This window comes from Trichomycterus rosablanca, chromosome 17 (genome assembly GCF_030014385.1).
Source record: "Trichomycterus rosablanca isolate fTriRos1 chromosome 17, fTriRos1.hap1, whole genome shotgun sequence".
NCBI classification, from domain to species: Eukaryota; Metazoa; Chordata; class Actinopteri; order Siluriformes; family Trichomycteridae; genus Trichomycterus; species Trichomycterus rosablanca.
Window position 1 is genome coordinate 25,271,542 of NC_086004.1, and position 27,819 is coordinate 25,299,360.

General features: G+C 37.9%; 1 protein-coding gene across 2 annotated transcripts; it reads right to left on the bottom strand.

The window, feature by feature from the left end:
- Nucleotides 1–1,404: 1,404 nt before the first annotated feature.
- On the bottom strand, nucleotides 1,405–26,974 carry col6a2 (collagen, type VI, alpha 2). 2 transcript variants are annotated; one of them, XM_063012800.1, is made up of 28 exons: nucleotides 26,885–26,974; nucleotides 22,466–22,549; nucleotides 20,795–21,399; nucleotides 20,617–20,637; nucleotides 19,965–20,030; nucleotides 19,806–19,859; nucleotides 18,874–18,918; nucleotides 18,722–18,748; nucleotides 18,592–18,618; nucleotides 18,439–18,483; nucleotides 18,262–18,315; nucleotides 18,108–18,170; nucleotides 17,966–18,028; nucleotides 15,975–16,028; nucleotides 15,846–15,881; nucleotides 15,701–15,763; nucleotides 14,741–14,803; nucleotides 14,584–14,646; nucleotides 14,355–14,417; nucleotides 12,360–12,410; nucleotides 12,180–12,278; nucleotides 9,317–9,379; nucleotides 9,087–9,122; nucleotides 8,958–9,003; nucleotides 8,707–8,859; nucleotides 8,148–8,603; nucleotides 6,899–6,937; nucleotides 1,405–2,769 (listed from the first exon to the last, which is right to left on the bottom strand). In XM_063012800.1, exons 2-28 carry the CDS (start codon nucleotides 22,533–22,535, stop codon nucleotides 2,171–2,173), a joined length of 3,024 nt encoding a protein of 1,007 aa, XP_062868870.1. In that variant the 5' UTR covers nucleotides 22,536–22,549; nucleotides 26,885–26,974; the 3' UTR covers nucleotides 1,405–2,170. The 2 variants fall into 2 exon arrangements, with proteins under 2 accessions (XP_062868870.1, XP_062868868.1); XM_063012798.1 differs by lacking the exon at nucleotides 1,405–2,769 and adding an exon at nucleotides 5,810–6,224 and having other exon boundaries at nucleotides 26,885–26,959.
- Nucleotides 26,975–27,819: the final 845 nt, after the last annotated feature.

Here is a 27,819-nt window from a genome sequence, read left to right on the forward strand (position 1 = left end):
GCGCATAGGCTGGAGCTGATGGTCCTAAAACATTGCTCATTTGTTTCTTGTCCCATAGACCGACATTTTACCTCAAAAAAGTGATTAAAATCTAAAACATTTTTCAGTATTTTAATGTTAAGTTACATATAAGTTCCACATATAATATGCTATGGAAGAAATGAGGCTTTTAAAGCCTTTTAGTATACGGTGAGTTTATAATTTGAAACACATCTGCTGGTAAAACTGCACTGTGACCTAAAATTACCTCAAACCTGCACCGCGGTAAAGGTGGTTTTATACTGGACATTCACTTAATATTCGAGCTTTATTCTTCTCTTTCTCGGTCAATAAACATCCCAAATTAATACAATTTAAATGCACTCACTCTGTAGTAAACGGGGAACAAAATACTGTACAATCAAATATATTTCAAAACATTCCTCCTCAGGACTAAGTTCTTGAGGCTTTAAAGATTGTAGTACTTACATTCAGTGGCGTCACTGGGGGACAATTAATTTTATTTATTTATTAGGTTTTAACGTCATGTTTTACACACTTTGGTTACATTCATGACAGAACAGGTAGTTTAGTTACTCGTTACCCAAGATGAATCAGTTCACAAGTTCAATGTCAAACAGTCATGGCCAGTTTTGTATCTCTAGTTCACCTCACTTGCATGACTTTGGACTGTGGGACTAAACCAGAGTTCCTGGAGGAAACCCATGCAGACACGGAGAGAACATGCAAACTCCACACAGAAAGGACCCAGACCGCCCCACCTGGGGATCAAACCCAGGACCTTCTTGCTGTGAGGCGACAGGAATTCTTTATCTGGGGAAACTTGTCCATCAGTTCATGCATGAATTTATTTTCAATTTATAGCTTAAATGAATTGAATTGATTCATTTGATTGATATTGTCTTGCTATTCATAGTAGCTAACAGAACTGTGATGACTAGGTAGCTGTGTAGCAACGGCTGTAAGCGAAGTGTACTAAATGCCATGGCATAAGCCTATGTACATTATTTTGGCTGCTCTAAGCATCGGGCCAACATGATTGTGCCGCACAGCTCAATCTTTCACAGCAGCCTAGAATTGGCTGAATTGGCTAGAATTGTCATAATTGATTTAAAAACGTTTATCATTAATTTTTGCAGTTTATTATTATTCCACTTATTTATATTTTATAAAATGATATTAATAATATAATTAATATTTTGCTGTTTTGTTAAATAATTTTCCTATTTAGGTTTTTCAATCAACATTAGAAAATTAAGGTTGAAAGTAAACCCCATAGTGTGTATAAAGGACCAAATATAACACAGAAAAGTGTTGTGTGAAAGACCTTTATGGTGGTTTTCTTTAAAAATCAGATGACTTGGACTTGTTTTTGACAAAAAAATAACCACAGCAAAACAAGTGTTTAGATTACCACAGCCTGTTTTATTGAACTTCCATTAAAGTCTGCAAACCTTATAAGGTGCACCCTTCAGGTGTCCTATAGCATTTAAAAAAACAATCATTTTGGCATCATAAAATGTACTGACTACATCTGAATACAGTGCTTGTAAAGACGAAAAAAAATGTGGCCATTCTGGTATTATGCTTAGCATGTGAACATACCTTATACTTCTTACATTTAAGATAAAAGCTTCACTTTAAACATAGTTTCATAAACACTATTAGAGCAGGAGTGGACTTACAGGTATTGACATTATATTGTTTTGCTAGAAAAGAACCTTTGTCTAGGTGCATGATACTTAGGTGATTATGACTGACACATAATGATACATAATGATATCAAAATTGCTTTATCTGACCCTGAATGTAACCATGATATGTAACAATGTCTCGAAAAAAAACTCCAGTATCGATCTAGCACCTTGGTGTGAATACAAAACCATTCAGGTAAAGCCCCCCCCTTTTTTTTACCAAAAAAAGACAAACAGTAAAAAACTACAATGGCAACTTTATAAAAATGAATAATCAGTCAGTACATTTTGGAGTGTTTACTGCAGTGTCTTCCTGCTCCCTTCTCCCGAATCCATAAAGTGAGCTTGGTGAAAAGAGTGTAAACAGGTATTTCGTCAGACGAATAAAAACATCTCTGCTAATATAGCTCTAATGACCAAGCCAACTTTAACCACTATTAATTTATTCCTTGTGTTAGCTGAAACTTAAAATTCCCTCAGCAGATCCACCTAAGAAAACGCTCAGTGAAGTGGGCATTGGACAGTTGGGTGTAATCCTGTCCTCTGAAAATAGCCGTTTGGTCTCCCATAGCAAGCTTTGTCAACACTTCCTGCTCAACATCGCTTCCCATGGCGATCACAGTTGGCACAACTTGTTCCTTGCGCATAGCTTGGACGGCCTCCTCTAGATTCTTGCTGCCAGTTACTCCATCAGTGATGAACACAAATGAGATTTCAGCGTTGCGGCGAGCCAACCGGTTGTTTCCGCTCTCCAATATGTTGTTAATGGCATAGTTAATGGCATTAACCACACTGGATGCTGTATCCAGGTACTTCATGTTTGCTAGGCCATCAGAGAGGACAGTGAAATTGTATGTGAGTTTGATGGCAACATTTTGGTTTCCACTGCCATACTGAAGAAGTGCCACACGGGCATTTTTTTCATCTCGGTCACGCCGAGCCAAGGTCAGCATGTCAACCGTTTTCTCCACAAATTCAAGAGTGCTGCGGAAGTTCTCTGGCCCCATGCGCTCTGAGCCATCCACTAAGAACACAATATCGACAGGGCGCTGAACGCAGCTGGCTACCGCAGGCTCTGTGGGGCACAAATGAAAATGATAAGGACTTTAATTAAGTTCTCTGTATTTACTCCTCTAATGGAGTTTTGTTGCATCAGATTTGTCTGTCTAATTTAACTACTTAAACACACAGTTGAGACTTATAGGGGATATGTATGCCCTGGCAGTCTTAGCATTTTGAATGATTTCTGCAACTGTTCTTTTTCTGAGAAACATTCTAACACACACTTCTTTGTCCACAAACCTTTGTAAGATTTAGATCTTTCAGTTTATGGTAGGTTTTCTAAAAATATGACAATATTTTGGGTCAAAATCCAGAATACTTGTCTGCCCTGAACACTGGAACGCTGGAGCACTGTCCACAGTTAAGTGAGCTTTTTATCACAATGGGCTTGAAGGTTGCCATATGAGGAAAAAGCCCCTACAGATGCTATCAGATGCTGATTTAAAGCAAGGGCTTATTTCCTGCACGGAAGATTTTAAATCCATAAGCTTGCTTGACTGTGGGCAGTGTAAGCAAGTGTTCTAGCAGAATCTAATTTATGACAGATCTGTTTCTCAAACCCTAATAATAACAAATTAGCTTTGTGTGAAATAATTTGATGTTAATTTAAATTTTAATTGATTAAAATGCCTCACTGTTCAAAGAAACATACCTGAATTTCATTGGAGTTTAAGTCAGAGAACATATTTAAAGCAAAATAAAAATAATTAAGGCAATAATTGTTTGCTATTATTGTTTATTTGAAACACATGTGGAATAAACACCCTTTAGCTTAAGTATACTTACTGCAGGTATAAAAAAATCTTTATTTGCACATTTCTAATATACATATATCAAAGAAAAGATTATTCTAAGCAAAGACTTCTTAAGTTAGCTTTAACATTTTAGCATTTGTAACATTATTTTAAACACAGGTTTGTCATTTTCGTTGCACTGTGTAACTCTTGTTGAAAATAAAGCAGCATTACTGAGTCTGGACAATGTGAAGCACTTGTGCTGGAATTGACATGAAGTTTTTATCTTTACATGATGTGGAAGAGAGTGAATGTGGAATGAGAAACCACTGTAAGCCAGTAATGTAAATGTAGTTATTTAACTTATGTAAATCATATTTTTAATTTCATACGATTATATGTGCCTTTAGGACAAATAGCAATATATTTTGCATCTAGATCAATGTAGCATAAAACCAAATCATTCCTGTTATGGCCAGACTGAGATCTGTGCATAAGTGACGTGTTATTGCATTTGGTACGACAAAAGTACAACTTTGACTTGCCAGCATGTTGCAACATATTTTGATTCAACCAGTCAGTAGAGGTTGCTGAAAGTAACTGCCTAATGTTAGGACAAATGTAGGGCCAGATCTGTTTGTGACTGGTTTATTATTATGATCTTAATTCTATAAAAAACCATGTGAGGGGTTACATTTATTATCAGCAACTCTTGTGATTAACTGGTGGAATTTTTATGACAGGATTTTCAGGGAAGAAAAATAGCATTTTGTTTTGCCAGTTTTAGTAAAGTTTTAGATGTTTAGAATTAAATTTAGATTTATATAAATGCAGGAAAACACATTATTTGTAACATTAGCAAAAAGGGCAAAACATGATTAAGATGTTTTATAAGTTTAATGACTTCATGTCTGATATTTATTTATATTTTAGGTTCATTTTTAACGTATTAATTTTGAAGTATTTTTTAAAGTATTTTAATTAATTTTTAAGTATTTTAATTGTTTAATTTGATTAAGGAGCAGTTATAATTAAGTGGTATTATAATTAATTTTTCCTTTTTAAATGTAGTGTGTCTTTTTAGTTAACACTAATAACCCAGCCAAGATTGTAGCAACCAGACAAACACCTCATTAAAAGCTCGAGGCCCCACGGTATTAAGACAGAAAAAATGTGCAAAATGCAAAACCTATGACAAATAAAAACATTTAGTTTATCAAAACTGCAATATTCACACAGGATTTTGGCTGAACACTTTGTATCTTTGTTATTTTTTCAGTGCTTTGACAGCTTTTCTGTATTAGGTCTACTCCAGCCAAAGGGGGTTTAAAGCAGTCTAGCTTATGTTAATGACCTTGCATAATAAATGCATCAGGATTATGTAAACAATTATGTCAAAGTTGTGTTTTTTTTGTTTGTTAAATAAGCAGCAGGTAATGCAGTTAAGAGGAATCACAGCAGAGGTGGGTAGTGTTACACCCTAATCACATTTACTTTTGTTATTTGGTTAATAAATTGTAATAGTAGTTTGAATTCTTGGTTCTTTATACTCTGCTACATTTGGCTGTGTTCCCCTTGCAATGTTTCTCCAATTTAAGTTCCCTTGGGCTTGTAGTGCACTTTTGGAGGCATCCATTTGAACTCAAATTAATCTGAAACATTAAAAATTGGCGTTTCCTACCATTCACCCAGTGAATTGGACCCAGCACGATTAAATAGGATGAAGCGGTGGTACAATCGACAGTGAATAAATGAACATTACAAATTTGGATAAAATGATTTGCCTTGGGATTTATCATTTTTGGTTTGCTTTTGAGAACAAGAGATTTTACCTTCTGTGGTTTTGGTGATAGAGTAGTGTATTAGTCTGTATGTCTAAACTAAGGTTCAAGACCTTTCATGTGTATTTAATAATTTCATTTTAGTTTAGTTCATGTTTTTACTATCACTACCACTGGGTCTGGATTCCCTGGAATCACTGGGCACAATGTAGTAACATCGCAGGGCCTCGGCCATCTCCCAAAGAGACATAGCCAATTATGTCTGTATGTAGACGCCCGAAGAACTAATAGCACTGCTATATTAAATTGACAATTTTTTTAAAGGTAATGTTACCTCCTTAATTATTTGGCTATTTTACTTTTTACCTGAGTATTATGTTTACTTTTTACTTATTTAACACAGTTGCTACTCTATCCATCTCTGCATCTTATGACTCCTCCAAATCAATAAAGCAAAGCTTAGCAGATTGCCATGCTTATTACAGTTAGCCAAATGGAAAACATTAATTAAGTGATCAAATGGCCCCAATTATAACCTCTCCACAATAGTGTTTACCATTAAATTCACAGACAACCCAATCCTGCTTGGCCAGGAGCAACTGGTTACCAGCAACAAAACGGTATAGCCTTTGTTCAACATTCCAGTTTGGTCAGATTAGCAGCCAGCATTCCCTAACACAGCTGGAAGACTTTGTTAGGGTCACCCATTATATCGGCATAGACAACTTTGAAACTGTCAATGAACATATCAGTCCACTGTTGTTTCTCAGAACCGCTGGCAAACTTGGCTCTTTGGGCTGTGTAGGCCATTGTGGCTACAGCTCTAATGTAGGCATCAGGATGCTTGGCCTCCTGCAGAGTGTTGATTAAGTCTGAGTTGTCTGGGACCTGGCTGTCTGTCCTTTCCTCAGCAATGCAAGGTATTCGGTACCCATTCCTCTGAGGCACCTCATCTGCAAATGAGCGGTAAGACAATAGTTTTAGGGGTCGCCAAGCGACTGGCCCCACTTACTGAGCACAGTGCAAACTATGCTTGGACTGCCTGATTAAAATATTTACATGTTTAGCATATGTGCTATTTAAAACAATGTTTTATGGTTTATTTGGGAGACATGCTGTTGTGTTTTCGGAACATAGAACAGAACATAAAACTGTGCTTAGTCAGCACTTAATTAACACAGACTAATTAACCTTTGGAAAGACTTTCTTCAGACATGTATTCTGGCCCCCCAAGACACCAAGATCTTTTACATGAACTTTTACCTTTCAATCACTTTGAGGTAATCTCTCATCTTCTTTTTTTTTTTTTTTTTTTTTAAATCACTTCAGTGTTTGATAGTTAGACAAAGATACATAAGAATGTCATGGTAGTTGAATCCTGTCATAGTGTTGCATATTTAACATATTTAATACAAGAATTTAGTCATTATAAATAAGCCTAGAATAAACATTCTGTTTTTTCTCTGCACTGGTAAATGTGTAGAAATTATAATTAACTCTGATTTGACATGAGCTACAAACACAGTGAAAAAAAAATTTAGGTTCAAATATTAAGAGTGTTGAGAGATTGCTAATAGATGTTAGTCAGATTTACTCAATCACTTATTACTAATAAATAAAACGTTACCTGATTTGCACGGAAGCTCAGGACAGACAATCTCCGGGTCTAAAACAAAAAAAGGAACGTTAGGTTCTGTGTTGGTTATGCAAATAACTTTAACATCAGACGGGCTGTTCCACAAAGCAAGCATTATCAGAAAACAGGCCTGTCTCATTTTCACCAATTTTGGTTCCCCAAAAGAGTCCAATCATAGGTCACTAAGTTACCAAGGCAAAACATACCTCTGGACAAGCCTGCTCCAAGAGGATAGTTCTAAAAGTTGGTTGAGCTTGATGTTTCACAATTCCATTGCATTCTAACAATACAATCATCAACTGCAGTAGAAATTATAAAGTAATTGGCAAATAACTTAACATTATGTATATTTTTAAAATATAGTTCGACTCTATGAACTTTGAGGAGTAATAGACTTGATTAAGCATATACTGTCTGACCAAAAGTATGGGTACACCGGACAATGAGCGTTTTGGAATCCCTAATTAATCAAAATCCTGCACAGAATTTTTTTTCCTTCCAATAAATGATCAAGTTGTTTGTGCACTGATATGCAGGAGAGAGAATCTGGGTGAAGGAGTGGATTGGAATACGAGGCCAATAGGGACTATCTGTTCTGCAGAGAGAGAATTGGTGGTAAATAAAAACTTTTGCAACGAAAATTATTGGTTGGCGTGGACGATAAGGTTAGAAATGCTGTAAAGATTGTGTGTATGCCAGTGTATTTTGACAGAACCTATATTTTGATGTACATAGTCATGCTTGTTGACATTAATACAACTCCTCTATTGAGTCCAAATCCTGAGCTACCACTGAGCTACCAGGGCAGTGGTAGTGGGTAACATACTGGACTAGGTTGGCAGTTTAATCCCCACCACCGTCAAGTTGCCACTGTTGGGCAACCTGAGCAAGGCCCTTAGCAAGGCCCTTAACCCTCAATTGCTTAAATTGTACTCAATCTCAACTGTAAGTCGATTTGGATGCTAGATATTTTTCAGGACTGTATGCGAGCCTCTTGGACCAAGTCTTCAATTCATACACAGCGATCCAGAGAAGATTTTTGAGTCCTGAGCAAATGTCGATTTGCCTCTGAGCTGGAGCTTCTCATAAATTTCCCAGTAGATAAATTTACAGTAAAACAGGACATGTACTGAGCCTGAAGTGACCTGTTATACTAAGTCAAGTAAGGTTTTTCATTGTTTTGATGAGCTTGCTTTGTGGAACACAACATTTATGGAACGTTTACTGATAGACAACTCACTTGGGCAGAGAACTGTTTCAAAGTTTTCGATGAATTCTTCTGCCACCAGGTCAGCAAAGCGTCTCATGCCAGTCACCTTATCGGGTTTGTTACATGCAATGGACACCAAATTCTCTTGTTGCTCTTTTACTTCAAACATGTCTCCAACACCAATGGCATTCACATCAACCCTGTCATCGCTGCAGAGGTAGGTAAGCCCAGTGTCTTTATCCCGGGGATCAAAGCGACCATCTGTGATCACCACCACAGTTACTCTAGCCTTGGTACGGCGACTTTCACGGATTAGGTTGTCATAGGCAAATTTCAGGGCGGACGGAGTCCATGTGCCACCTGCAATCCACTCCAGGTTCTTTACTGCCTCTTTAAAGGCTGGCAGCGAGTCAATCTTGGAGTCATTGAGATGGATGGCCTGAAAGGTTCCGTCGTGGCTGTACTGGACCACCCCGACACGTGTCCCTAAAAGCAAAGACATCAACTTTGTGTGGCTTGCAAACAAAACACATACAATCTCCATGTGTTTCACAGGTTTACGTTGGGCCTAATTGCATAACGTGCCCACCTGTCTCTGAAAGTGGATCTTTAGCTATTGAGCCCAATCTGTTGACTGTGTTGATAACAAAGTTTTTCTCCAGGGTGAAGTTGGTCAGCCCCACACTTTCTGAGCTGTCAATCACAAATACAATGTCCACAGCTCCACACTTCTTTTCACAATCTGGAACCAAACGGGATAATATCAGAAGGTGTGTTATACAAAGTCTGTATCATTGTACAATGTATTTTTAAAGAAATAACACAGGAAATGCTACCTACCACAACACCCACAGGTCTCCCGGATGTAGTTCATGACATCACATTCCTGAGAAGGGCAACATAATAGTTACTAATTACTGAAGGGAACACCCGATATGTATCACAAGCTTTAAAAAAATAATGACTTACTGTAAGGCCTGGATCTCCTTCTGGACCAGGATCACCCTGGTAAATAAAGGATTAAATTCTAAGTGCAAGGCTTAATATCTCAGTGACTTTGTAACTCTTAACATACCCAAATATTTCGTAACATACCCAAATGTCGTATTATGTGATATTTACATTTTATTTACATATGATCAATATTCTTAATTCTTTGCATCATCTTGGCGTATTGTCCTAACGGTGATGATACTCACATTTCTTCCTTGGTCACCTATTGTCCCTCTTGGTCCAGGCTCACCGGGGGGTCCGGACTCTCCCTGACAAAAAGCCAAAATGTTAATATATTTAAATATTCTGATTATATAAATATGTGATATATTTAATGTTAATATATTAATTATCAATATAGTATATATTTTCAATAACGGAGTCCATGTCCACATTTAGGGGTTATTTTAGAGTTCATCCTCTGCTGGGCTGAAAAGTAGACTGAAACTTACAGAGAATGAACAAAAACCTGAAACCCGTAATTATATTAATAACAAACAAATAATAAGAAACAGATTTAATCCATTTAAAATGCTGTTTTGTCGAACCTTATCTAAAAAAGAAAACAAACCCAGTTCCTGGATGACTAAAGTGGGGGATGTTTACTTTGCCTCCTGAACTCTTAAACTTCCCATAAAACTTCAATGACGTTTAAATCTGGGAAGGCCATGAAGAGGCTTTTTATTGCCTTTGGCAAATAATAAAGGAAGCAGAACAGCAATCTGGGAGATCAACAACAATATATTTAATGGGGCAGAAGCTGTACTAATAGGTGTGTTTCACATTGGCTTGAATATTCTGGTTGGCACTCATCGATTCTGGCTTGTTTGGGAAAGGCAGGATTGCAGGATTGTGTTCCCACAGAACCAGTCCTACAGAACCTCAGCACAATTGCACAAATCCAGGGTCAATGTCAAGTCATCTGTTGTTTTTTTAAGTTACTTGTTTCATTTAATCCTTGTTCCATATACAGGGGTTGGACAAAATAACTGAAACACCTGGTTTTAGACCACAATAATTTATTAGTATGGTGTAGGGCCTCCTTTTGCGGCCAATACAGCGTCAATTCGTCTTGGAAATGACATATACAAGTCCTGCACAGTGGTCAGAGGGATTTTAAGCCATTCTTCTTGCAGGATAGTGGCCAGGTCACTACGTGATGCTGGTGGAGGAAAACGTTTCCTGACTTGCTTCTCCAAAACACCCCAAAGTGGCTCAATAATATTTAGATCTGGTGACTGTGCAGGCCATGGGAGATGTTCAACTTCACTTTCATGTTCATCAAACCAATCTTTCACCAGTCTTGCTGTGTGTATTGGTGCATTGTCATCCTGATACACGGCACCGCCATTGGATGCACATGGTCCTCCAGAATGGTTCGGTAGTCCTTGGCAGTGACGCGCCCATCTAGCACAAGTATTGGGCCAAGGGAATGCCATTATATGGCAGCCCAAACCATCACTGATCCACCCCCATGCTTTACTCTGGGCATGCAACAGTCTGGGTGGTACGCTTCTTTGGGACTTCTCCACACCGTAACTCTCCCGGATGTGGGGAAAACAGTAAAGGTGGACTCATCAGAGAACAATACATGTTTCACATTGTCCACAGCCCAAGATTTGCGCTCCTTGCACCATTGAAACCGACGTTTGGCATTGGCACGAGTGACCAAAGGTTTGGCTATAGCAGCCCGGCCGTGTATATCGACCCTGTGGAGCTCCCGACGGACAGTTCTGGTGGAAACAGGAGAGTCGAGGTGCACATTTAATTCTGCCGTGATTTGGGCAGCCGTGGTTTTATGTTTTTTGGATACAATCCGGGTTAGCACCCGAACATCCCTTTCAGACAGCTTCCTCTTGCGTCCACAGTTAATCCTGTTGGATGTGGTTTGTCCTTCTTGGTGGTATGCTGACATTACCCTGGATACCGTGGCTCTTGATACATCACAAAGACTTGCTGTCTTGGTCACAGATGCGCCAGCAAGACGTGCACCAACAATTTGTCCTCTTTTGAACTCTGGTATGTCACCCATAATGTTGTGTGCATTGCAATATTTTGAGCAAAACTGTGCTCTTACCCTGCTAATTGAACCTTCACACTCTGCTCTTACTGGTGCAATGTGCAATTAATGAAGACCGGCCACCAGACTGGTCCAATTTAGCCATGAAACCTCCCACACTAAAATGACAGGTGTTTCAGTTATTTTGTCCAATCCCTGTATATCAAAAGTTGTCCTGTTTTTATGACTGAATGAACATACAGTTTATAAATTATATATGGACACTAATGGGTTTATTTACAAATCACATTGTCCCATTCTTTGCAAAGGTAAAAGAGAAAGTGAATGATTCCTTTAGGCTACTACTGTTTAGGGTCACCACAGCTCAGTTTTTTTTTAACACCAAGCGCCCTTTCTGACAGAACCCTCCTATCAATCCAGCTTGGGACTAAGGGTGTCACGCCCCTGTCCTAATATCTAGATTCACATCTTCTGTATTTGTGAGCCAGAAAGTAACATGACATATTTGACCAATCATATTACTGGGGAGCAGGTTTTTACAACCAGAATGGCAAACTCTTGTTTTTGCTGGATGACCAAACACGGCCAAAGATAAGTATGTGTGACAACAGCTGGGCTCAAGTACTGCTTTCTCGCTAATACAAATGCCATGAACTTCCAAGCATCCAAACAGACAAAAGACCCAAACAAAAGTGCAAGTGGACTAAAAAGGATGAGGAGACTTTGTACAAAGCTTATGACCTTCAGTTTTTCTTTGTTGAAAGTTGTTCATGGAGGTCCTTGTTTAATCCTGTGTTTTTTGTGGCTGTACTTTTGGGCCAGTTAGCACAAATCTTGTTTCTTAGATACCCAATGTTACAGCCGTATGGAACTTTGTTGGTTATTGTTGCTTTAAATCTTACATATCAAAAAGCAAACTGTCAGAGCTGTTTAATAATGTAAACATGCTGATAATTTTGCAATCGTCCATTATAAAACAACATTTTATGTGGTGTTTCTCTTATTTTGCTATTTCCTGTATACAATACAAAACACAAAGGTTTGCTCACAGGCTCTCCTGGAGTTCCTTTTTTGCCTGATTCTCCCTTCTGTCCGCAGTCTCCTCTGCCTCCCCTGGCTCCATGTCTGCCTTTTTCTCCCTTGTCACCCTGTATGACACATTATCAAGTTACATAAACAGTTTAAAATGTGCTATGTTTTAAATGGATTTTGACAAAATAGTACAGTACCGTAGGTCCTCTTGGTCCAGGGTAGCTGAATCCTGGTCTGCCAGTGTCGCCCTTTAATATGAGGCAAAAAACATAACTGCTAGAACCTTCTTTAAAAGCAGTAATATTTCCCTAAAATGTTGAACAGGTGTACAATGGTGAAAAGGAAGGTGGGGCACCTGTGCTCCAAATTACTCTCATTATTTTGGAAACATTGTTAGCTGATTTGTTACAGACTTTTTTTAGTTTGAATGAAATCATGAATCAAAGTGTAACACCTCTCAAAAAGGCTATTACATCCTAAAATGTAATGTTGGTGGATCACGTACGATGTACAGTGTATCACAAAAGTGAGTACACCCCTCACATTTCTGCAGATATTTAAGTATATCTTTTCATGCGACAACACTGACAAAATGACACTTTGACACAATGAAAAGTAGTCTGTGTGCAGCTTATATAACAGTGTAAATTTATTGTTCCCTCAAAATAACTCAATATACAGCCATTAATGTCTAAACCACCGGCAACAAAAGTGAGTACACCCCTAAGAGACTACACCCCTAAATGTCCAAATTGAGCACTGCTTGTCATTTTCCCTCCAAAATGTCATGTGATTTGTTAGTGTTACTAGGTCTCAGGTGTGCATAGGGAGCAGGTGTGTTCAATTTAGTAGTACAGCTCTCACACTCTCTCATACTGGTCACTGAAAGTTCCAACATGGCACCTCATGGCAAAGAACTCTCTGAGGATCTTAAAAGACGAATTGTTGCGCTACATGAAGATGGCCAAGGCTACAAGAAGATTGCCAACACCCTGAAACTGAGCTGCAGCACAGTGGCCAAGATCATCCAGCGTTTTAAAAGAGCAGGGTCCACTCAGAACAGACCTCGCGTTGGTCGTCCAAAGAAGCTGAGTGCACGTGCTCAGCGTCACATCCAACTGCTGTCTTTGAAAGATAGGCGCAGGAGTGCTGTCAGCATTGCTGCAGAGATTGAAAAGGTGGGGGGTCAGCCTGTCAGTGCTCAGACCATACGCTGCACACTACATCAAATTGGTCTGCATGGCTGTCACCCCAGAAGGAAGCCTCTTCTGAATTATCTACACAAGAAAGCCCGCAAACAGTTTGCTGAAGACATGTCAACAAAGGACATGGATTACTGGAACCATGTCCTATGGTCTGATGAGACCAAGATTAATTTGTTTGGTTCAGATGGTCTCAAGCATGTGTGGCGGCAATCAGGTGAGGAGTACAAAGATAAGTGTGTCATGCCTACAGTCAAGCATGGTGGTGGGAATGCCATGGTCTGGGGCTGCATGAGTGCAGCAGGTGTTGGGGAGTTACATTTCATTGAGGGACACATGAACTCCAATATGTACTGTGAAATACTGAAGCAGAGCATGATCCCCTCCCTCCGGAAACTGGGTCGCAGGGCAGTGTTCCAGCATGATAATGACCCCAAACACACCTCTAAGACGACCACTGCTTTATTGAAGAGGCTGAGGGTAAAGGTGATGGACTGGCCAAGCATGTCTCCAGACCTAAACCCTATAGAACATCTTTGGGGCATCCTCAAGCGGAAGGTGGAGGAGCGCAAAGTCTCGAATATCCGCCAGCTCCGTGATGTCGTCATGGAGGAGTGGAAAAGCATTCCAGTGGCAACCTGTGAAGCTCTGGTAAACTCCATGCCCAGGAGAGTTAAGGCAGTTCTGGGAAATAATGGTGGCCACACAAAATATTGACACTTCAGGAACTTTCACTAAGGGGTGTACTCACTTTTGTTGCCGGTGGTTTAGACATTAATGGCTGTATATTCAGTTATTTTGAGGGAAGAATAAATTTACACTGTTATATAAGCTGCACACAGACTACTTTTCATTGTGTCAAAGTGTCATTTTGTCAGTGTTGTCGCATGAAAAGATATACTTAAATATCTGCAGAAATGTGAGGGGTGTACTCACTTTTGTGATACACTGTATGTAGGATAAAAAAGAAATAGATGCTTTTGGACATACATTTGGTCCTCTGGGTCCTGGATCTCCTCTGGGTCCAGCATCACCAGGGTCACCACGTGTTCCCTGTTATGACACAGAAAGCTCATTTTCAGACACATTTCAAGTCAACTAATAAAAACTGCTATAAAGCCTTTACATTCAATACAGAAATTAAGTTTAATTATAGAAATACTAAACAAAAATCTCACTGGAGAGTCACATGGTAACAGTACTTGTGTAGTTGTCTTACATTTCTTCCAGGTTCTCCTGGAGACCCTGCTGGTCCTCTTGGTCCAGGAAGTCCTGGGTCTCCCTAAACATATTTAGAAAATAAGTTTTGATTTGGAGGCCTTGCTAACAGTTTGTCTTGCAAGTATTAGTAAAGTAGTACACCGATTTAAAATTACCTTTGTTCCTTTATTACCAATTTCACCTGAAAGCCCCCTCTGACCTTCTGGTCCTGGCTCACCCTGAAACAGAAACCAGTTACTCAGTTAATACTGTTATATTTAGAGCTGGATATGCAATAAGAAGGAGAAGACTTACTTACTGACACAAATATGTAAATGTATAAAAAAAAAAAAAAAAAACATATACACTGATGAGCCAAAACATCATTACCTTTCCTCAAAAATGTCATGGTCAGGGATAAAATTGTTAATAAAAAAAAATGTTGGGCTACTTGTAGATATCTGCAGTTGAATGCAGTAGGTATGATATCTGGAATAAAGGACTGAGTGAAGGGTATCATTATGGCCAGACGACTGGGTTGAAGTATCTCCGAAACAGCAAGAGGTGCTCACAGGCAGTTGTATTAGGTACCCACCAACAGTGGTCCAAGGAGGGACAAGTCACAAACCTTTGACAGGTTGTTGGGTGGCCAAAACTCATTGATGACAGGACATCAGGTGTCTGTACCAACAGATGGGCTACTGTTGCTCTAATTGCAGATTATTTTAATACTGACAACAGGCATAAAAACATTTTGTGTATGGAGTTGGGTAGTTGACGGCTAGCTAACTCCCGTCCACTGTCCAAAACACCTACATTGGAAGACATCAGAACTAGACACTGGAGCAGTAGTAGGTTGAAGGTCTACCTTCTGTAAATATTGGTACTTTTCTTTTGTTTTGGTTTCTCACTTTGTTGCTAATCCTCCTTCGTCTGCCTATATATTAGAATGACATAATCTGACATGTATATGTGACATAAGCTACATGCTTAATTTCGTACATAATGCAAGCAAAATGAGGCCACTTAGTACATTTAGCCCTTAATGTTTCAGTGGAATCAGTCATCAGAGTCGAATTTACTCTGGTAAACCAATCTGATTAACTTTGTTTAAAATGATTTAGAAAACCATGTACCTTATCTCCTTTTGGTCCGTTTGGTCCCTGACTTCCCTTTGGTCCAGCGTCTCCTCTTCTTCCCTTTAAAAACAACAACAAATATCAGTGTGCAAATCTGTGCCACGGTCACAAAAAGTATTATACGAATTATAACTACACTTACAGGGTCGCCTTTAGGACCAGGACCCCCGGGTGTCCCCTGTAATATAGAAATAAATGATTAAAAATTAAAACATTACTTAAAAATTTTAAGGAAAAAGGAAAAAAAAGTCACGTAAATGCAAATACTCACTGCTGTGCTTTTTTGCCCTGGTTCACCAGGTGTTCCTGGACTTCCTCTTTCACCCTGCAGAAAAAAAGATTATCAGAAACTGTTGCTGCAAGATTTAAAGGATTTGTTGTAAAAAAATGACCCTTTATTGCATTGTTAGTCAACAACTGTTTTTGCTTAGTTTAGATCTCGTTTTTTTTTTCTATTTATTTATGCATTTTCTTCCCAATTTGTCTTCCGCTGCTGTGGATCCCTGATTGCTTCTACACAGTCGCCTTAGTCTGCTAACCAGGGTCCTTGCACAGCGTTTTGAAACCCTACCCACTTGGTCCAGCCATTTCCCCACCCAGCCGACACAGTGGCCAATTTTTGTCTGCTGCAGGCACTGCCAATTGTGCCTGCTAGATGGCGCCCAGCCGACCGGTAGCAGACCCGAAATTCGAACCCCAGAGTTCAGAATCTCGGCGCTGGTGTGCTAGCGGAATATCCCGCTGTGCCACCTGGGCGCCCTAGATCTTTTTATTTTTATAAAATATGATCTTTTATTTCACATTGCATAGTATCCCTTAGGGCTGGGCGATTTTCACGATTAATTCGGTTAATTCGCATGAACATTTTCACCCGATGTTAGAATGTGACAATCGCGATTGTTTACATACTTTATATTTTAATTAAAATACCAACATGTCACGAAGCAGAAACTGACCAGACGCCCGCGGAATATAAATCAGGGAAAGTTTAATATCAAAAGGGCAAAAACAGTGTACAAAATCAGGTAAAGTCCAAAACCAGAGGATAGACTAAAACAGTAAACGGAAGACAACAAGGATTATACACGGTAACGGTTAGATTTAGAAATAAAGAGCGCAAACATGATCGGCAAAACGAGACACAAACAGAAGACTTTAATTAAGATTCACTGAATCAAACACAGCCGAACTGAATCAAAACTCCGGAGAAGGTGAGCCTGATCAGGATTGGCTGACCGGGACATGTGACAGTCCGTGAGAGCTTGGGATTTGTAGTCCATATTGTTAGAAGCAGAACTGGCCCCCTCCATTCACCCCCCAATCACAAGAGGACAAAATCAAAGCTGAGCTGAGTGATTACTTGATGCCCCCCCAGTGTAGATACTGATACAGACTCACTTAGTGGTGGAAACAGTAAACAGACTCGTGTTCCTTTTAAGAAACCTGTAAAGAACTTTTTGTAAGGTGGTTCTGCTGCACAATATTTAAAACAAGAGTTGTTTGTGAGCTATTCTTATAAAGCATATAGATAATTTAGATTTCTATTTTGTTTTAATTATTGTGATATCGTTATTGTTATAAAGTTTGAGACCCTTACAAGGATAATTACAGGTGGTGCTGTTACTATTTTTGCACTTCTGCAGTCTTTTAAATTACAATGCAAAAAAAAGAAATTTGAGTCTTATTTCAATTGCATTATAAAAAAAAAAATAAAGAAAATAAATCGTAATCGACAATCGGTTATAATTTTAAAATAATCGAGATTTTTTTTTTTTTGGCAAAATCGCCCAGCCCTAGTATCCCTACAAAATGTCTAGACATTAGATAAATTACAGTGAAATTACAATGAGGATCATGGTCTGGTAATATCACTTACTGGATTTGACAATAATATGTTTTGAAACAGCATCGGTGCTATTTTAGGCTTAAGTGACATTTGTTAGTCCTTCACCACATAAGTATGTTGAGTGGCCATGTTACCGCATGTTAATATATGAACTCATATTTAACAACTAAAGCATAAGCCGTCTGACTTCATTAGTTAGACATCTGGAGTTAAGAGTGTAGCTGCTTATTAGCAGCTTAGACCAGGACTAAAAACCAGGACTTACCAGCAGCTTAGACCAGGACTGAAGACCAGGACTTACTAACAGCTTAGATGAGGACTAAAGTGTCCATACTACATAGCAACAACAAGGTCTTGACAAGATCCAGCACAGGACACAACACATTAATTCTGTTCATGCTTTCTTTCTGATTTACCTTGGGACCAGGATCTCCTGATGGCCCAGCTGGTCCTGCTCTTCCGGGTCGACCTGGATCTCCCTGAAAACAGAAACGTGCAAGGAATGAAATGTTTTGGATTTCACTTAATTTAGCTGTTTTGGTAAAATAAATATAACACCTTCTCTCCAGCAGCTCCTGGAGGGCCACTGTCTCCTACATCTCCTGGATAACCGTTAGGACCCTGCCAAAAATATGAAAAAATTCAATAAACAATAAAGTCCATGTGACTGTCAAGTTTAATAAGGGTTACTATATTCATATTATATACATACCTTGTCACCTGGGTCACCTTTGCAGCCAGGAACCCCGATGCGGCCAATTTTGCCCTGCAAAGTCCAGCAGACTTTAAAACTTGACAACCAAATTATTGTAATGTTTTATTTAAATAAAACTGTTATCAAATATTACTTTCATTAGCCACATTTTAAACGTATACTAGCCACTCTTACCTTTTGACCATCTGTGCCGTTTCGCCCAGCTACCCCCCCAACTCCCTAGCAAGACAGCAGATATCAGATAATTCAGTATTAATTAGGAGCACCAGATCATTAACACAATCATAATTTTAGGACTTGGATTAAAAACTTTATGTATGACCTTACCTTTCTTCCTTGTGTGCCATATTCTCCCTTTAAAATAATAATAAAAAAAATTATAATATATATATTCAGTTTTGACTTTGCAAGAGGTAAATTTTTTGTATATCCTCATGGCTCATGTGAAACACCCTACCTTTTCACCTTTATGACCACGGTGTCCCTAAAATATAGAATAAATGGAAAACAAGACATAAGTCACATACTGGAAAATAACTAAATATAAAACAAAAAGACTAAATAATTTAGAAATAATTTAGACTTAGAAAATAATTTAAAAAAACTTACCTTCGGCCCCGGATAACCAATAGGACCCTCAATACCAGGATCACCCTGCAAACAAAAGTATGAGCTTTTTACTTTTTATCTGTAAATCCAAATTTATATTATTCATAAAAAAAATTATTATCCAAAAATGTCATATTTTAAATTGGCATCAACATGTTCAGTGAAGTTGGACACTAAATGTATTTGTAAATGAAGAATTTTCCCTGTTATTGCTTTAACACTTCAGCTGCTCAACAGTCCAGGATCTCTGTTGTCATATATTGTGCTGCATAATGCTCCACACATTTTTAATGGGAAATTGCAGGCAGACCAGTCAAGCATCTGCACTCTCGTCACTGGTTGAACAAATAGAATATGGCTTGGCTTTGTCTTACTGTAACAAACATAGATATCCCTTAAGAAGAGCCAATTTTGATGGCAGAATAAGTTGCTCCTATGCCACTGGCACTGTCATTCTATGAAAGATACTGGCTTTTACCCGTTGGCCTGGAGAACATGATGTTCATTACTGACAAAAACTATTTATTAGACAACAGCACATGTTGCCATCTTTTCAGTTTATTTCATCTAAGCTTAAGCTGACAAAGACAAAGTCTGTGTTTCTGGATGTTGTTAGCTTTGCATTACAGAGACTTAACAAAACTGTTGGACTAACCTTGGCTAATTCTGTCTCATATGTGACTAAACCAGGGTACAGATCATGGCTTTCTTTTTTTAAATATTGACTTTTGATAAACTACTGTGATATGCATTGATATAAAAAAATTAATATATTAATAATTAATGTAACTATTTCACTATTTATTTACAGGATAAAACTGTCAGGCCATGAGTTACAAGGGTTTAGTGAGCTAAGTTATCGTTCCACCATTTATCTCCAACTGTGAGTTTGTTTGGCTAAAACATTAATTAATTAGTTAGTTTGTACTTACAGGAGGACCCCCATCACCTTTAAGACCAGGTTCACCATTGTCCCCTTTGGCGCCCTGTAATCAGCATCAGAGAATTATAGTAAACAAAATCCAATCACACTGCCAAATGCATGGTAATTAAATATAATAGAGAATAAATATGATAGTGTTTGGACTCACTTTCTGTCCCCTGGGTCCCAGTACACCTGGTGGTCCAGGTGTTTCCAAGCAATTCACTTGGTAGCACTGTCAGTCAGACAATTAGAACAAGTATAAATAAGTTTAACAAACATCTAAATCAGCAACATAAATGCCTCTTTAAAAAAAACATTTCAATAATAATACAAAATGTATCAGTTCTTTAAGGAATTTGCTTTATGATCTCTGTCTTATGCATTGTCGATGTCAATAGTACAGATCAAGAATTATGGAGGAGGTCACTAACTACCCTACTTTATAAATATAAGGTAAAAGATGACTGAGATTGATTAACATCATTTATAGGAAAGACAGAAATGCCATCCCCTTCAATGAGAGCATAAACAATCAGCTTCAGGTTACTAGCCATGGATGGCTTAGTGCAGTGTCAGGGTTTGAATTCATGGCCCCCATACAAAAGATAGAATGCTTTTTTGTTGCATAATTCAGACACAATCACATGTTTCTAATTAGTGTACTAAAATTTTAAAAATAGAAGAAAAATCAAACCTTTTATCATGCAACAATAACAAAACACCTACACAAGTAGATCCTACACAAGAGATCCTAGTAGGCTGATGTTTAAAGGCATAAATGAATTAAAGAATGAAAATGCATTAAATAAAGGTCTTACCTCTTGATACGCCAAATGTAGCTAATAAACAACAAAGAAAAAGAGGTGAGAGATCATTTAAAGGTTGTAACAATGGTAACAAACATAGAGCAATCATGTTTGTCAAAAAGTGCCTAATTTATTGATCAGTAGAAGCAGATTGAAATTACAATTATTGCAGTGATATTGTGATGCTTACCATGGCATTGTAAATCTGATCAATAGTTCTTTGATCAGAAAATGATGGACTAGATAAATTCACAGCCAGGTAGTTGTCACGGTAAAGCCCAGCGGGTGAATTGGCAATCTCTCTGAGCCCTGTTTCATACACAGTCTTGGTTGCTGCCACCGCAAACAGCTTAATGGACTCATCCCGAGCCTGCTCGGCTGCCACCTTAATGCCTCCACATGGGGTTCCAGTAACATAACCGTCTGTGATGACCACAGCAAAGCGCGTGGCATTTGGTTTAGAAGGTGCGTTGAGCATATCTTTCGTCATGTTTTTGATGGCACAGTCGATGAAGGTACCCTTGCCCAGGTAGCTGATCTGTTGCAATCTGCTTATGAAGTCGTTTTTGTCAGTGAGTTGGCTAATTCTCTCCTGCCTCATGGAAAAGTGGAGTCCGCCTACGGACCAACTGATATGCACCACAGATTTGTAGACCATATTCTCCAGTCTTTTAACAAAGTCTTCAACGAAAACTTTGATGTGCTCCACCAGTCTACCTTCTTGGTCTAACTGCAGCGCGATGGTCTCTGATGTATCAATAAGGAAGTACAGGTCTATGGGACAATCCTTTTTTTCTGCACAACAGAACACACATACAAAGTGTACAAATTTTATCATTAGTTGATGGCTAACTTTTAACCAACAACATTATAACATCCTGTTAACCTGTAAAACACATCACAGTTTCACATTAACTAGTCTTCATGCTTTATTTAATGAAAAACAGTGAATGCGGCAGTAATGTAGAACAGTAAGATGAATATAAACACCATGAGCAGAATTAGTTCAACGTTTAGAACGTAGATTTTTAACAGACGGTAGCAAGCAGTTCATTACGAACACTAACAAAAAACACTAATCAAAACATAGAGATGCAGCCAGTATTTCCTAATCCTAATAACAGTTGTGTAGTTAAAAATAAGATAAACAAGATTTACTTTTATACTTGTACATCACACAAAATATCCAAATAATTGTAGTAAAAATATTATATTATTGATTTAATAAAACACTACACAGATCCACATGTGCTGAGTTTACCATGCAGTCAGACTCCATACTGACACAAAAAGGCTTCTGTTTGTGATGTGTAATAGCTCTGACATTCACGATTTAAATTATACACATTGAAAATAGTTTTGCTGTTCGGTTCAGAACTGCAGCTCTCTTTCTCTGAATGACAACCGCGCAATGATGATGGCTGGATGATGATGAGTTAAAATTAGCAGTCTGAACTCTTCCCCCAATTTTCCCTCCAATCTACTCGTATCCCGTCACCCTATTGCATTACGCTTCCTCTCTACTGATGTTGATCTCCACCCTAATTGAGGAGAGCCGTGGCTAACACACTCCCCCTCCGACACGTGTGTAGTAGCCGACTGCATCTTTTCACCTGCACAAGGTGAGTTCATATGTGGATCAGCTTTGTGTACATCCTGATCCCATTATTTTTTGACTCAGGTGCCATCAATCAGCCAGTTATGAGGTTATCAGTTATGAGGTCTCCTCCGGCACCCTGCCCTGAAGTTGTTTAATTAGGCGCCCAGCCTTGGCAGAGCTAAGTTTTGAACCGTATAATAATTAAATTCTCAACACACACTAGAATAAACAATTATTAATTAAACAATGGACAGCACTCACGGTTGCACTTCTGGCCATACACTGCTGCTCCATACAGGAAGCACAGGAGTATGACTTTGGACAGCATCATCTTCCTTCTCCTTCCTAAATAAAAACACATGTGATCAGTGATTCTACACTTTCTTAGGTTTACAGCCCAAATCTAATTGTAAGAATGACAGTACACTGACATCAGTTAAACACAATTATTATTATAATTACATTATTATATACAGTAGTTATATTAAATATGGAATTTTTTTAATTTATTCTTTAACTGTCAGTTTTTCCAGGCAAACTTTTTACCTGCTGTGCCACTGTGCCCACAATTTAAGGTTTAGGGCATTACTAAAGTACACACCAGGTCTAATGCTAGAAATAAATAATGATTTGCGGTGGAGAAATTAATACCCGTTACTAATTACTTTAACAGAATTTGGTAACTTGTATTAGGATTGGTAAAACAACAACACTTTCTAGGGCAAAGAAAATGAATGTTATTATAGTAACTGAACACAGTTTATTAACAATTAAAATTATTCTTGCACCAAACAGTAGAACTGTCACTTTTTGTGGTTAAATGACCCACAATGTTGAGGTGTAACATAACTGAGAAAATACAAAAATTAAACATTATATTTAGTCTTAAATAAATTTAAAAATCCTACATCCAATCATGTTTCTTTAGGGGCTTTCAAACTTTTTGAGTATAGTTTCAGTGTTTTCCAACATTGGTTATATTTTGGATGTGCCTCCAGGTATAGATCTCTGATTTGCCTAAAAACATAAGGTAGTTGTGTGTAGGGTGTAGTGGGCCTAGTGGTTAAGGTACTGGGCTAGTAACCAAAAGGCCTCTGGTTTAAGCCCCACCACTTCCAGGTTGCTGCTGTTGGCCCTTGAGCAAGGCCCTTAACCCTCAGTTGCTCAGACTGTATACTGTAACTGTAATGTAAGTCGCTTTGGATAAAAGCATCTGCTAAATGCTGAAAATGTAAATGTAGTTGCTGGATTCCAAACCAGTAAGCCTAGATTACCATATTTAGGTATATCATAGATCAATGCCCAGGAGTGCACCTGGACCCCAAAACAAATACATCACACATGCCTAAACATGTAAACATACAGAGCTTGGGTTCTAAATGAACCAATTTAAAGAGTTAAGATTCCAAATTTAAAAATAAGCCTCTAAGCCAAAGGTGATGCAAAGCTTGCTTGACTGTAGACAGTGACACTTATGTTCCAAAAGCTTCTTATTATTGGTGGTTCCTGAATTGCATTTAAAATCTACATTAAAACTTGTATCAATGATCTGCTTTCTACAATCCATACGAAGCTTACATGCGTACAGATTTACTTGTTTTCTGCAGTTCTGTATGTTGCTAGTCAGTTAAGTACTTATTAGACTAATATACCTAATAAATTGTAACTGTAATTCATTTTAATTTTTTGTAACAACTACAAAAAACACTTTCATGAACTCCAGATTCTGCTGGATCTAAAATATTTAGACAGCACAGCTAAGATTTCTTGTCCCTCTTTTTACTTGAATGTTTTACTTTATAGGCAAAACTCTGATTGGCTCTTTAACCTTTATGCTTAACCAATTGTGTTGATTTTCTGGCATGGACTACATATTCTTGAAAGTGTTGGGGTCAGAACTTTGTGAACAACCAACTGCATCCAAGACTCACCTCTTTGGCTAAAAGGTTGAGATCCAGGTCCAAATACTATAAACACTATGGTTGGCACGCCTATGGAGTTTGAAAGCCCCACCTTCGGATCACCAGGGCCAACTAATTTGAGCTTTGTTTTATGGGACCAAAAACTCTCTTCTAGAAAGCATTTTTGGTCTTTCTAGCTTGACTGCAGACAAAAACGTGTTCCAGATATTTGTAATTCATAGCAGACCTTTATTTTGGTGGTCTTTGGATTATATCTGACTGTCTTCACTAGCACTTCTACAAATCTACATTTTGAATGTTGAACTGTGTCTGATCAGTGTTGACTTTCATCTTACTATTGTACATCAATGCTACATTCACTACATTATGCTGTTGTCATTAAATTAAGCATGAAGACTTGACACTGAACTCGGTAATGTGTTTTGTATTTTGACTGGATGCTATTTGCATTAAAATCTACATCCCTACATTTGACTTTGTCTTGCAGAGATATTGCAAATGTTTTAAAGTAATTGAGCTTAACGTCAACCAAACAGCCTTGGGATGAAATGAAAGTCATTTGTAAACCATGCGTTCTTGTCCAACATCAGTGCTAATTTATTAAATTCCCACACACACTATAAAATTAAGTACACAGCCTTCACAGAAGGTGAAGGGTGTTGTATCTACAAAGAGGTGGCCAACTCTATATTAATTACCATTGTTTTAAATTGAAATGTCCAATAAGGCCAAGGATTGAATCCTCAGCGGTGCCTCTAAATACAGAAATGATTGGTGATATTTGGGGGTGGGGGTGTCTTGTAGAGTGGCCGAGGATTTTCGATGGATTGGCGTCATGTCCAGGGTGTGTTACTGCATTGTGCCCAGTTATTCCAGAAAAACCAGACCCACTACAACCCAGACCAGGATAAAGCGAAGGTAAAACATGAAATTCATTACAGTATTCATTGTGCTTTTTGGCAAAAACATATATACATAGCCACCACTCCCACCTGAACAATACCTGAACAATACGCCATTTTAAATGAAGTTTACTTTTGTACACATGTGGCACAAGGCAAATGATCAATTCTGGATGGATTCTAGATTCTAGACCACTTAAAAGAAAGTACAAGCAATGTTTTCTGCCTGGAGTGCACTGAGTCAACCCTGAACACATATTTGTCTCTGAACCTGCCTGGCACTCCTGCACTTGGCTGTAGGAGACATTATTTACATGACTAAGACTCCTCAAATCAGTGATGCAGTACACAATCAGAAAACCACCTAATGTAAACTTTTCACTGTGAAAACGAGCTAATAATGGAATAAATTAAAGAAGACTATTATGTACATTATGGACCATTCATACAGGCAAAGAGTTCAGCCTAGAAGAATGTCCCAGAACCCACCATTTTGATTTTCTGTAATGGAAACTTGGCTAATGATACTTGTGTAAATGTGTAGCTGTGTTTTAATTTCATTGAAATGGAATGAAAATACATAAACACATAAACACCCTGCATGGTTAGTAGTAGAGGTTCTGAGAGAGAGGCCAAAGTTTTAAGCTTTTAAAATTGGGCCACTTAGGCCAGTGAGAAAGGTTGTGAATTTTTGGTCTTAGATGATTACAGTGTTCATTTAGTATTAAGGTTACTAAAGGTTGTTATTTTTTTTTTATTATTGTCAGATTTTATCATGAAGTACATTGCAATTCTATTGCTGTAATTGCAATCTAGTGTATTATTCTTTACTACATTTACATATTTTACATACATTTACACACACACACACACACACACACACATATATATATATATATATATATATATATATATATATATATATATATATATATATATATATATATATATATATATATATATATATATACAGTACAGGCCAAAAGTTTGGACACACCTTCTCATTCCTGTGATTTTTCTTAATTTTTTTAAATTTTCTTCATTGTAGATTAATACTAAAGACATCCAAACTATGAAGGAACACATATGGAATTATGTAGTAAACAAAAAAGTGTTAAACAAACCAGAATATGTTTTATATTTTAGATTCTTCAAAGTAGCCATCTTTTGCTTTAATGACAGATTTGCACACTCTTTGAAATTTTCTCAACCAGCTTAATAGGTTTCCACCTGGAATGGTTTTCAATGAATGTTTGTGCCTTGTCTAGAGTGAATTTTTGGAATTTGTTGCTTTTTTAATGTGTTTGAGACCATCAGTTGGGTTGTGCAGAGGTAGAGTTGGTAAAATATAAAACATATTCTGGTTTGTTTAACACTTTTTGGTTCACTACATAATTCTTCATAGTTTGGATGTCTTCAGTATTAATCTACAATGTAGAAAATAAAAATAATCAAGAAAAAACATTGAAGAGAAGGTGTGTCCAAACTTTTGGCTGGTGTGTCCAAACTTTTGGCCTGTACTGTATATATATATATGATAGATATATAGATAGATAGTCTGATGAGAAGACTCTGAGATGACTTTACCAACCACATTATACAAGACCTAATTAGTACAAAACAAACTAGCCTGATCATATCAGTGTATAATGTACTGTAATTACTTTTAAGTGTTCCTGCTAGATGTTTTGCACAGCTGTGATATACAGTGTTACTGTTGGGTGCAGAAAACAAAACTATGACAGATGCAGGTTTCTAATAAAGTTTCTGCAAAGCGAGATTTTCCTCCAACATGCAATCGATCCCCTATCAAATCCATTAGAAAAAGCAAGAATATTTCCCAAGTTGCATCTTACCTGAGCCAGAGCCAGGGAGAAGTCCTACAGGATATCTGATCCAACAGTGATTAGAGATGTAGTCTACCGAGCGTGCATCCCGACCGAAAAGCCAAGCTGCACAAAGACACTTACAATACAGAGCAGAGAGCTGAGAGCAGAGCAGAGCAAAGTGTGTGTGTGTGTGTGTGTGTGTGTGTGTGTGTGTGTGGCTTCAGCTGGAGAAAGTAATGCACACAGGGGGGCGCTGTGAATCCACCCAGCTGAACCCTCAGCACTCCCATTTTACATTTTACACTCCATCGACCACACTTCTACCACCTAATGAGAAAGTCTTGAGATGGCTGTCCTAACCACGGTGTACAGTAATCAGATTTATATGCTACAGGTGATTTTCATTTATCTATTAATTTCATTTTTTTTTATTAATTTATTTGTTTTAGGGTGTAAAAATTTACAGCTAATGACTTTTCTCAATGCATTTACAAAGATCTGGTTAGACTCTTTAAATTAAAAATTTGGAACAATAATCAATTGCCAAGGTTGAAAAGGAAACCCTGTCATCTACTGCTAAGAGGAAATCTGTAAAGATGGTCAGGATTAATCCAAGCATCAGCGAAAACAGATTTGCAATTAAATAAAAGCTGCTGGAACATGGGTAGTCTTGTGATTTCAGTAACGCTTCACCTAACAGGATTTAATCTCGGATATTAGTCATTTAAAACTGGCAAGAGAACACTGTCTTGTTTACTTTTTAATAAATGCTGTTAAATTAGAGAGCTACAGCCAGTCACAATGGCCAACAAGGAATTAGCGTAACAATCTAGTTTAGGAAAACTTAAGATTTAAAAATCTTTTCTGGAATAAGATGTACTGCTCCAATCTTTTAGTCATAGTTATATCCCAGGACTGTCATTACATATTGTGCAAGTACCTTACCAGAATTACAACAACAT

Bases quoted from the DNA above. Each gene is read 5' to 3' on its own strand.
- col6a2 (XM_063012800.1), bottom strand. From the start codon at position 22,535: ATGATGCTGTCCAAAGTCATACTCCTGTGCTTCCTGTATGGAGCAGCA. The intron at 18,619-18,721 runs GTAGGGTGTTTC...ATTATTTTAAAG, and splicing joins GTGGTCATAAAGGTGAAAAG to GGAGAATATGGCACACAAGG. The intron at 18,171-18,261 runs GTATGTATATAA...TATTTTTGGCAG, and splicing joins AAGGTGACCCAGGTGACAAG to GGTCCTAACGGTTATCCAGG.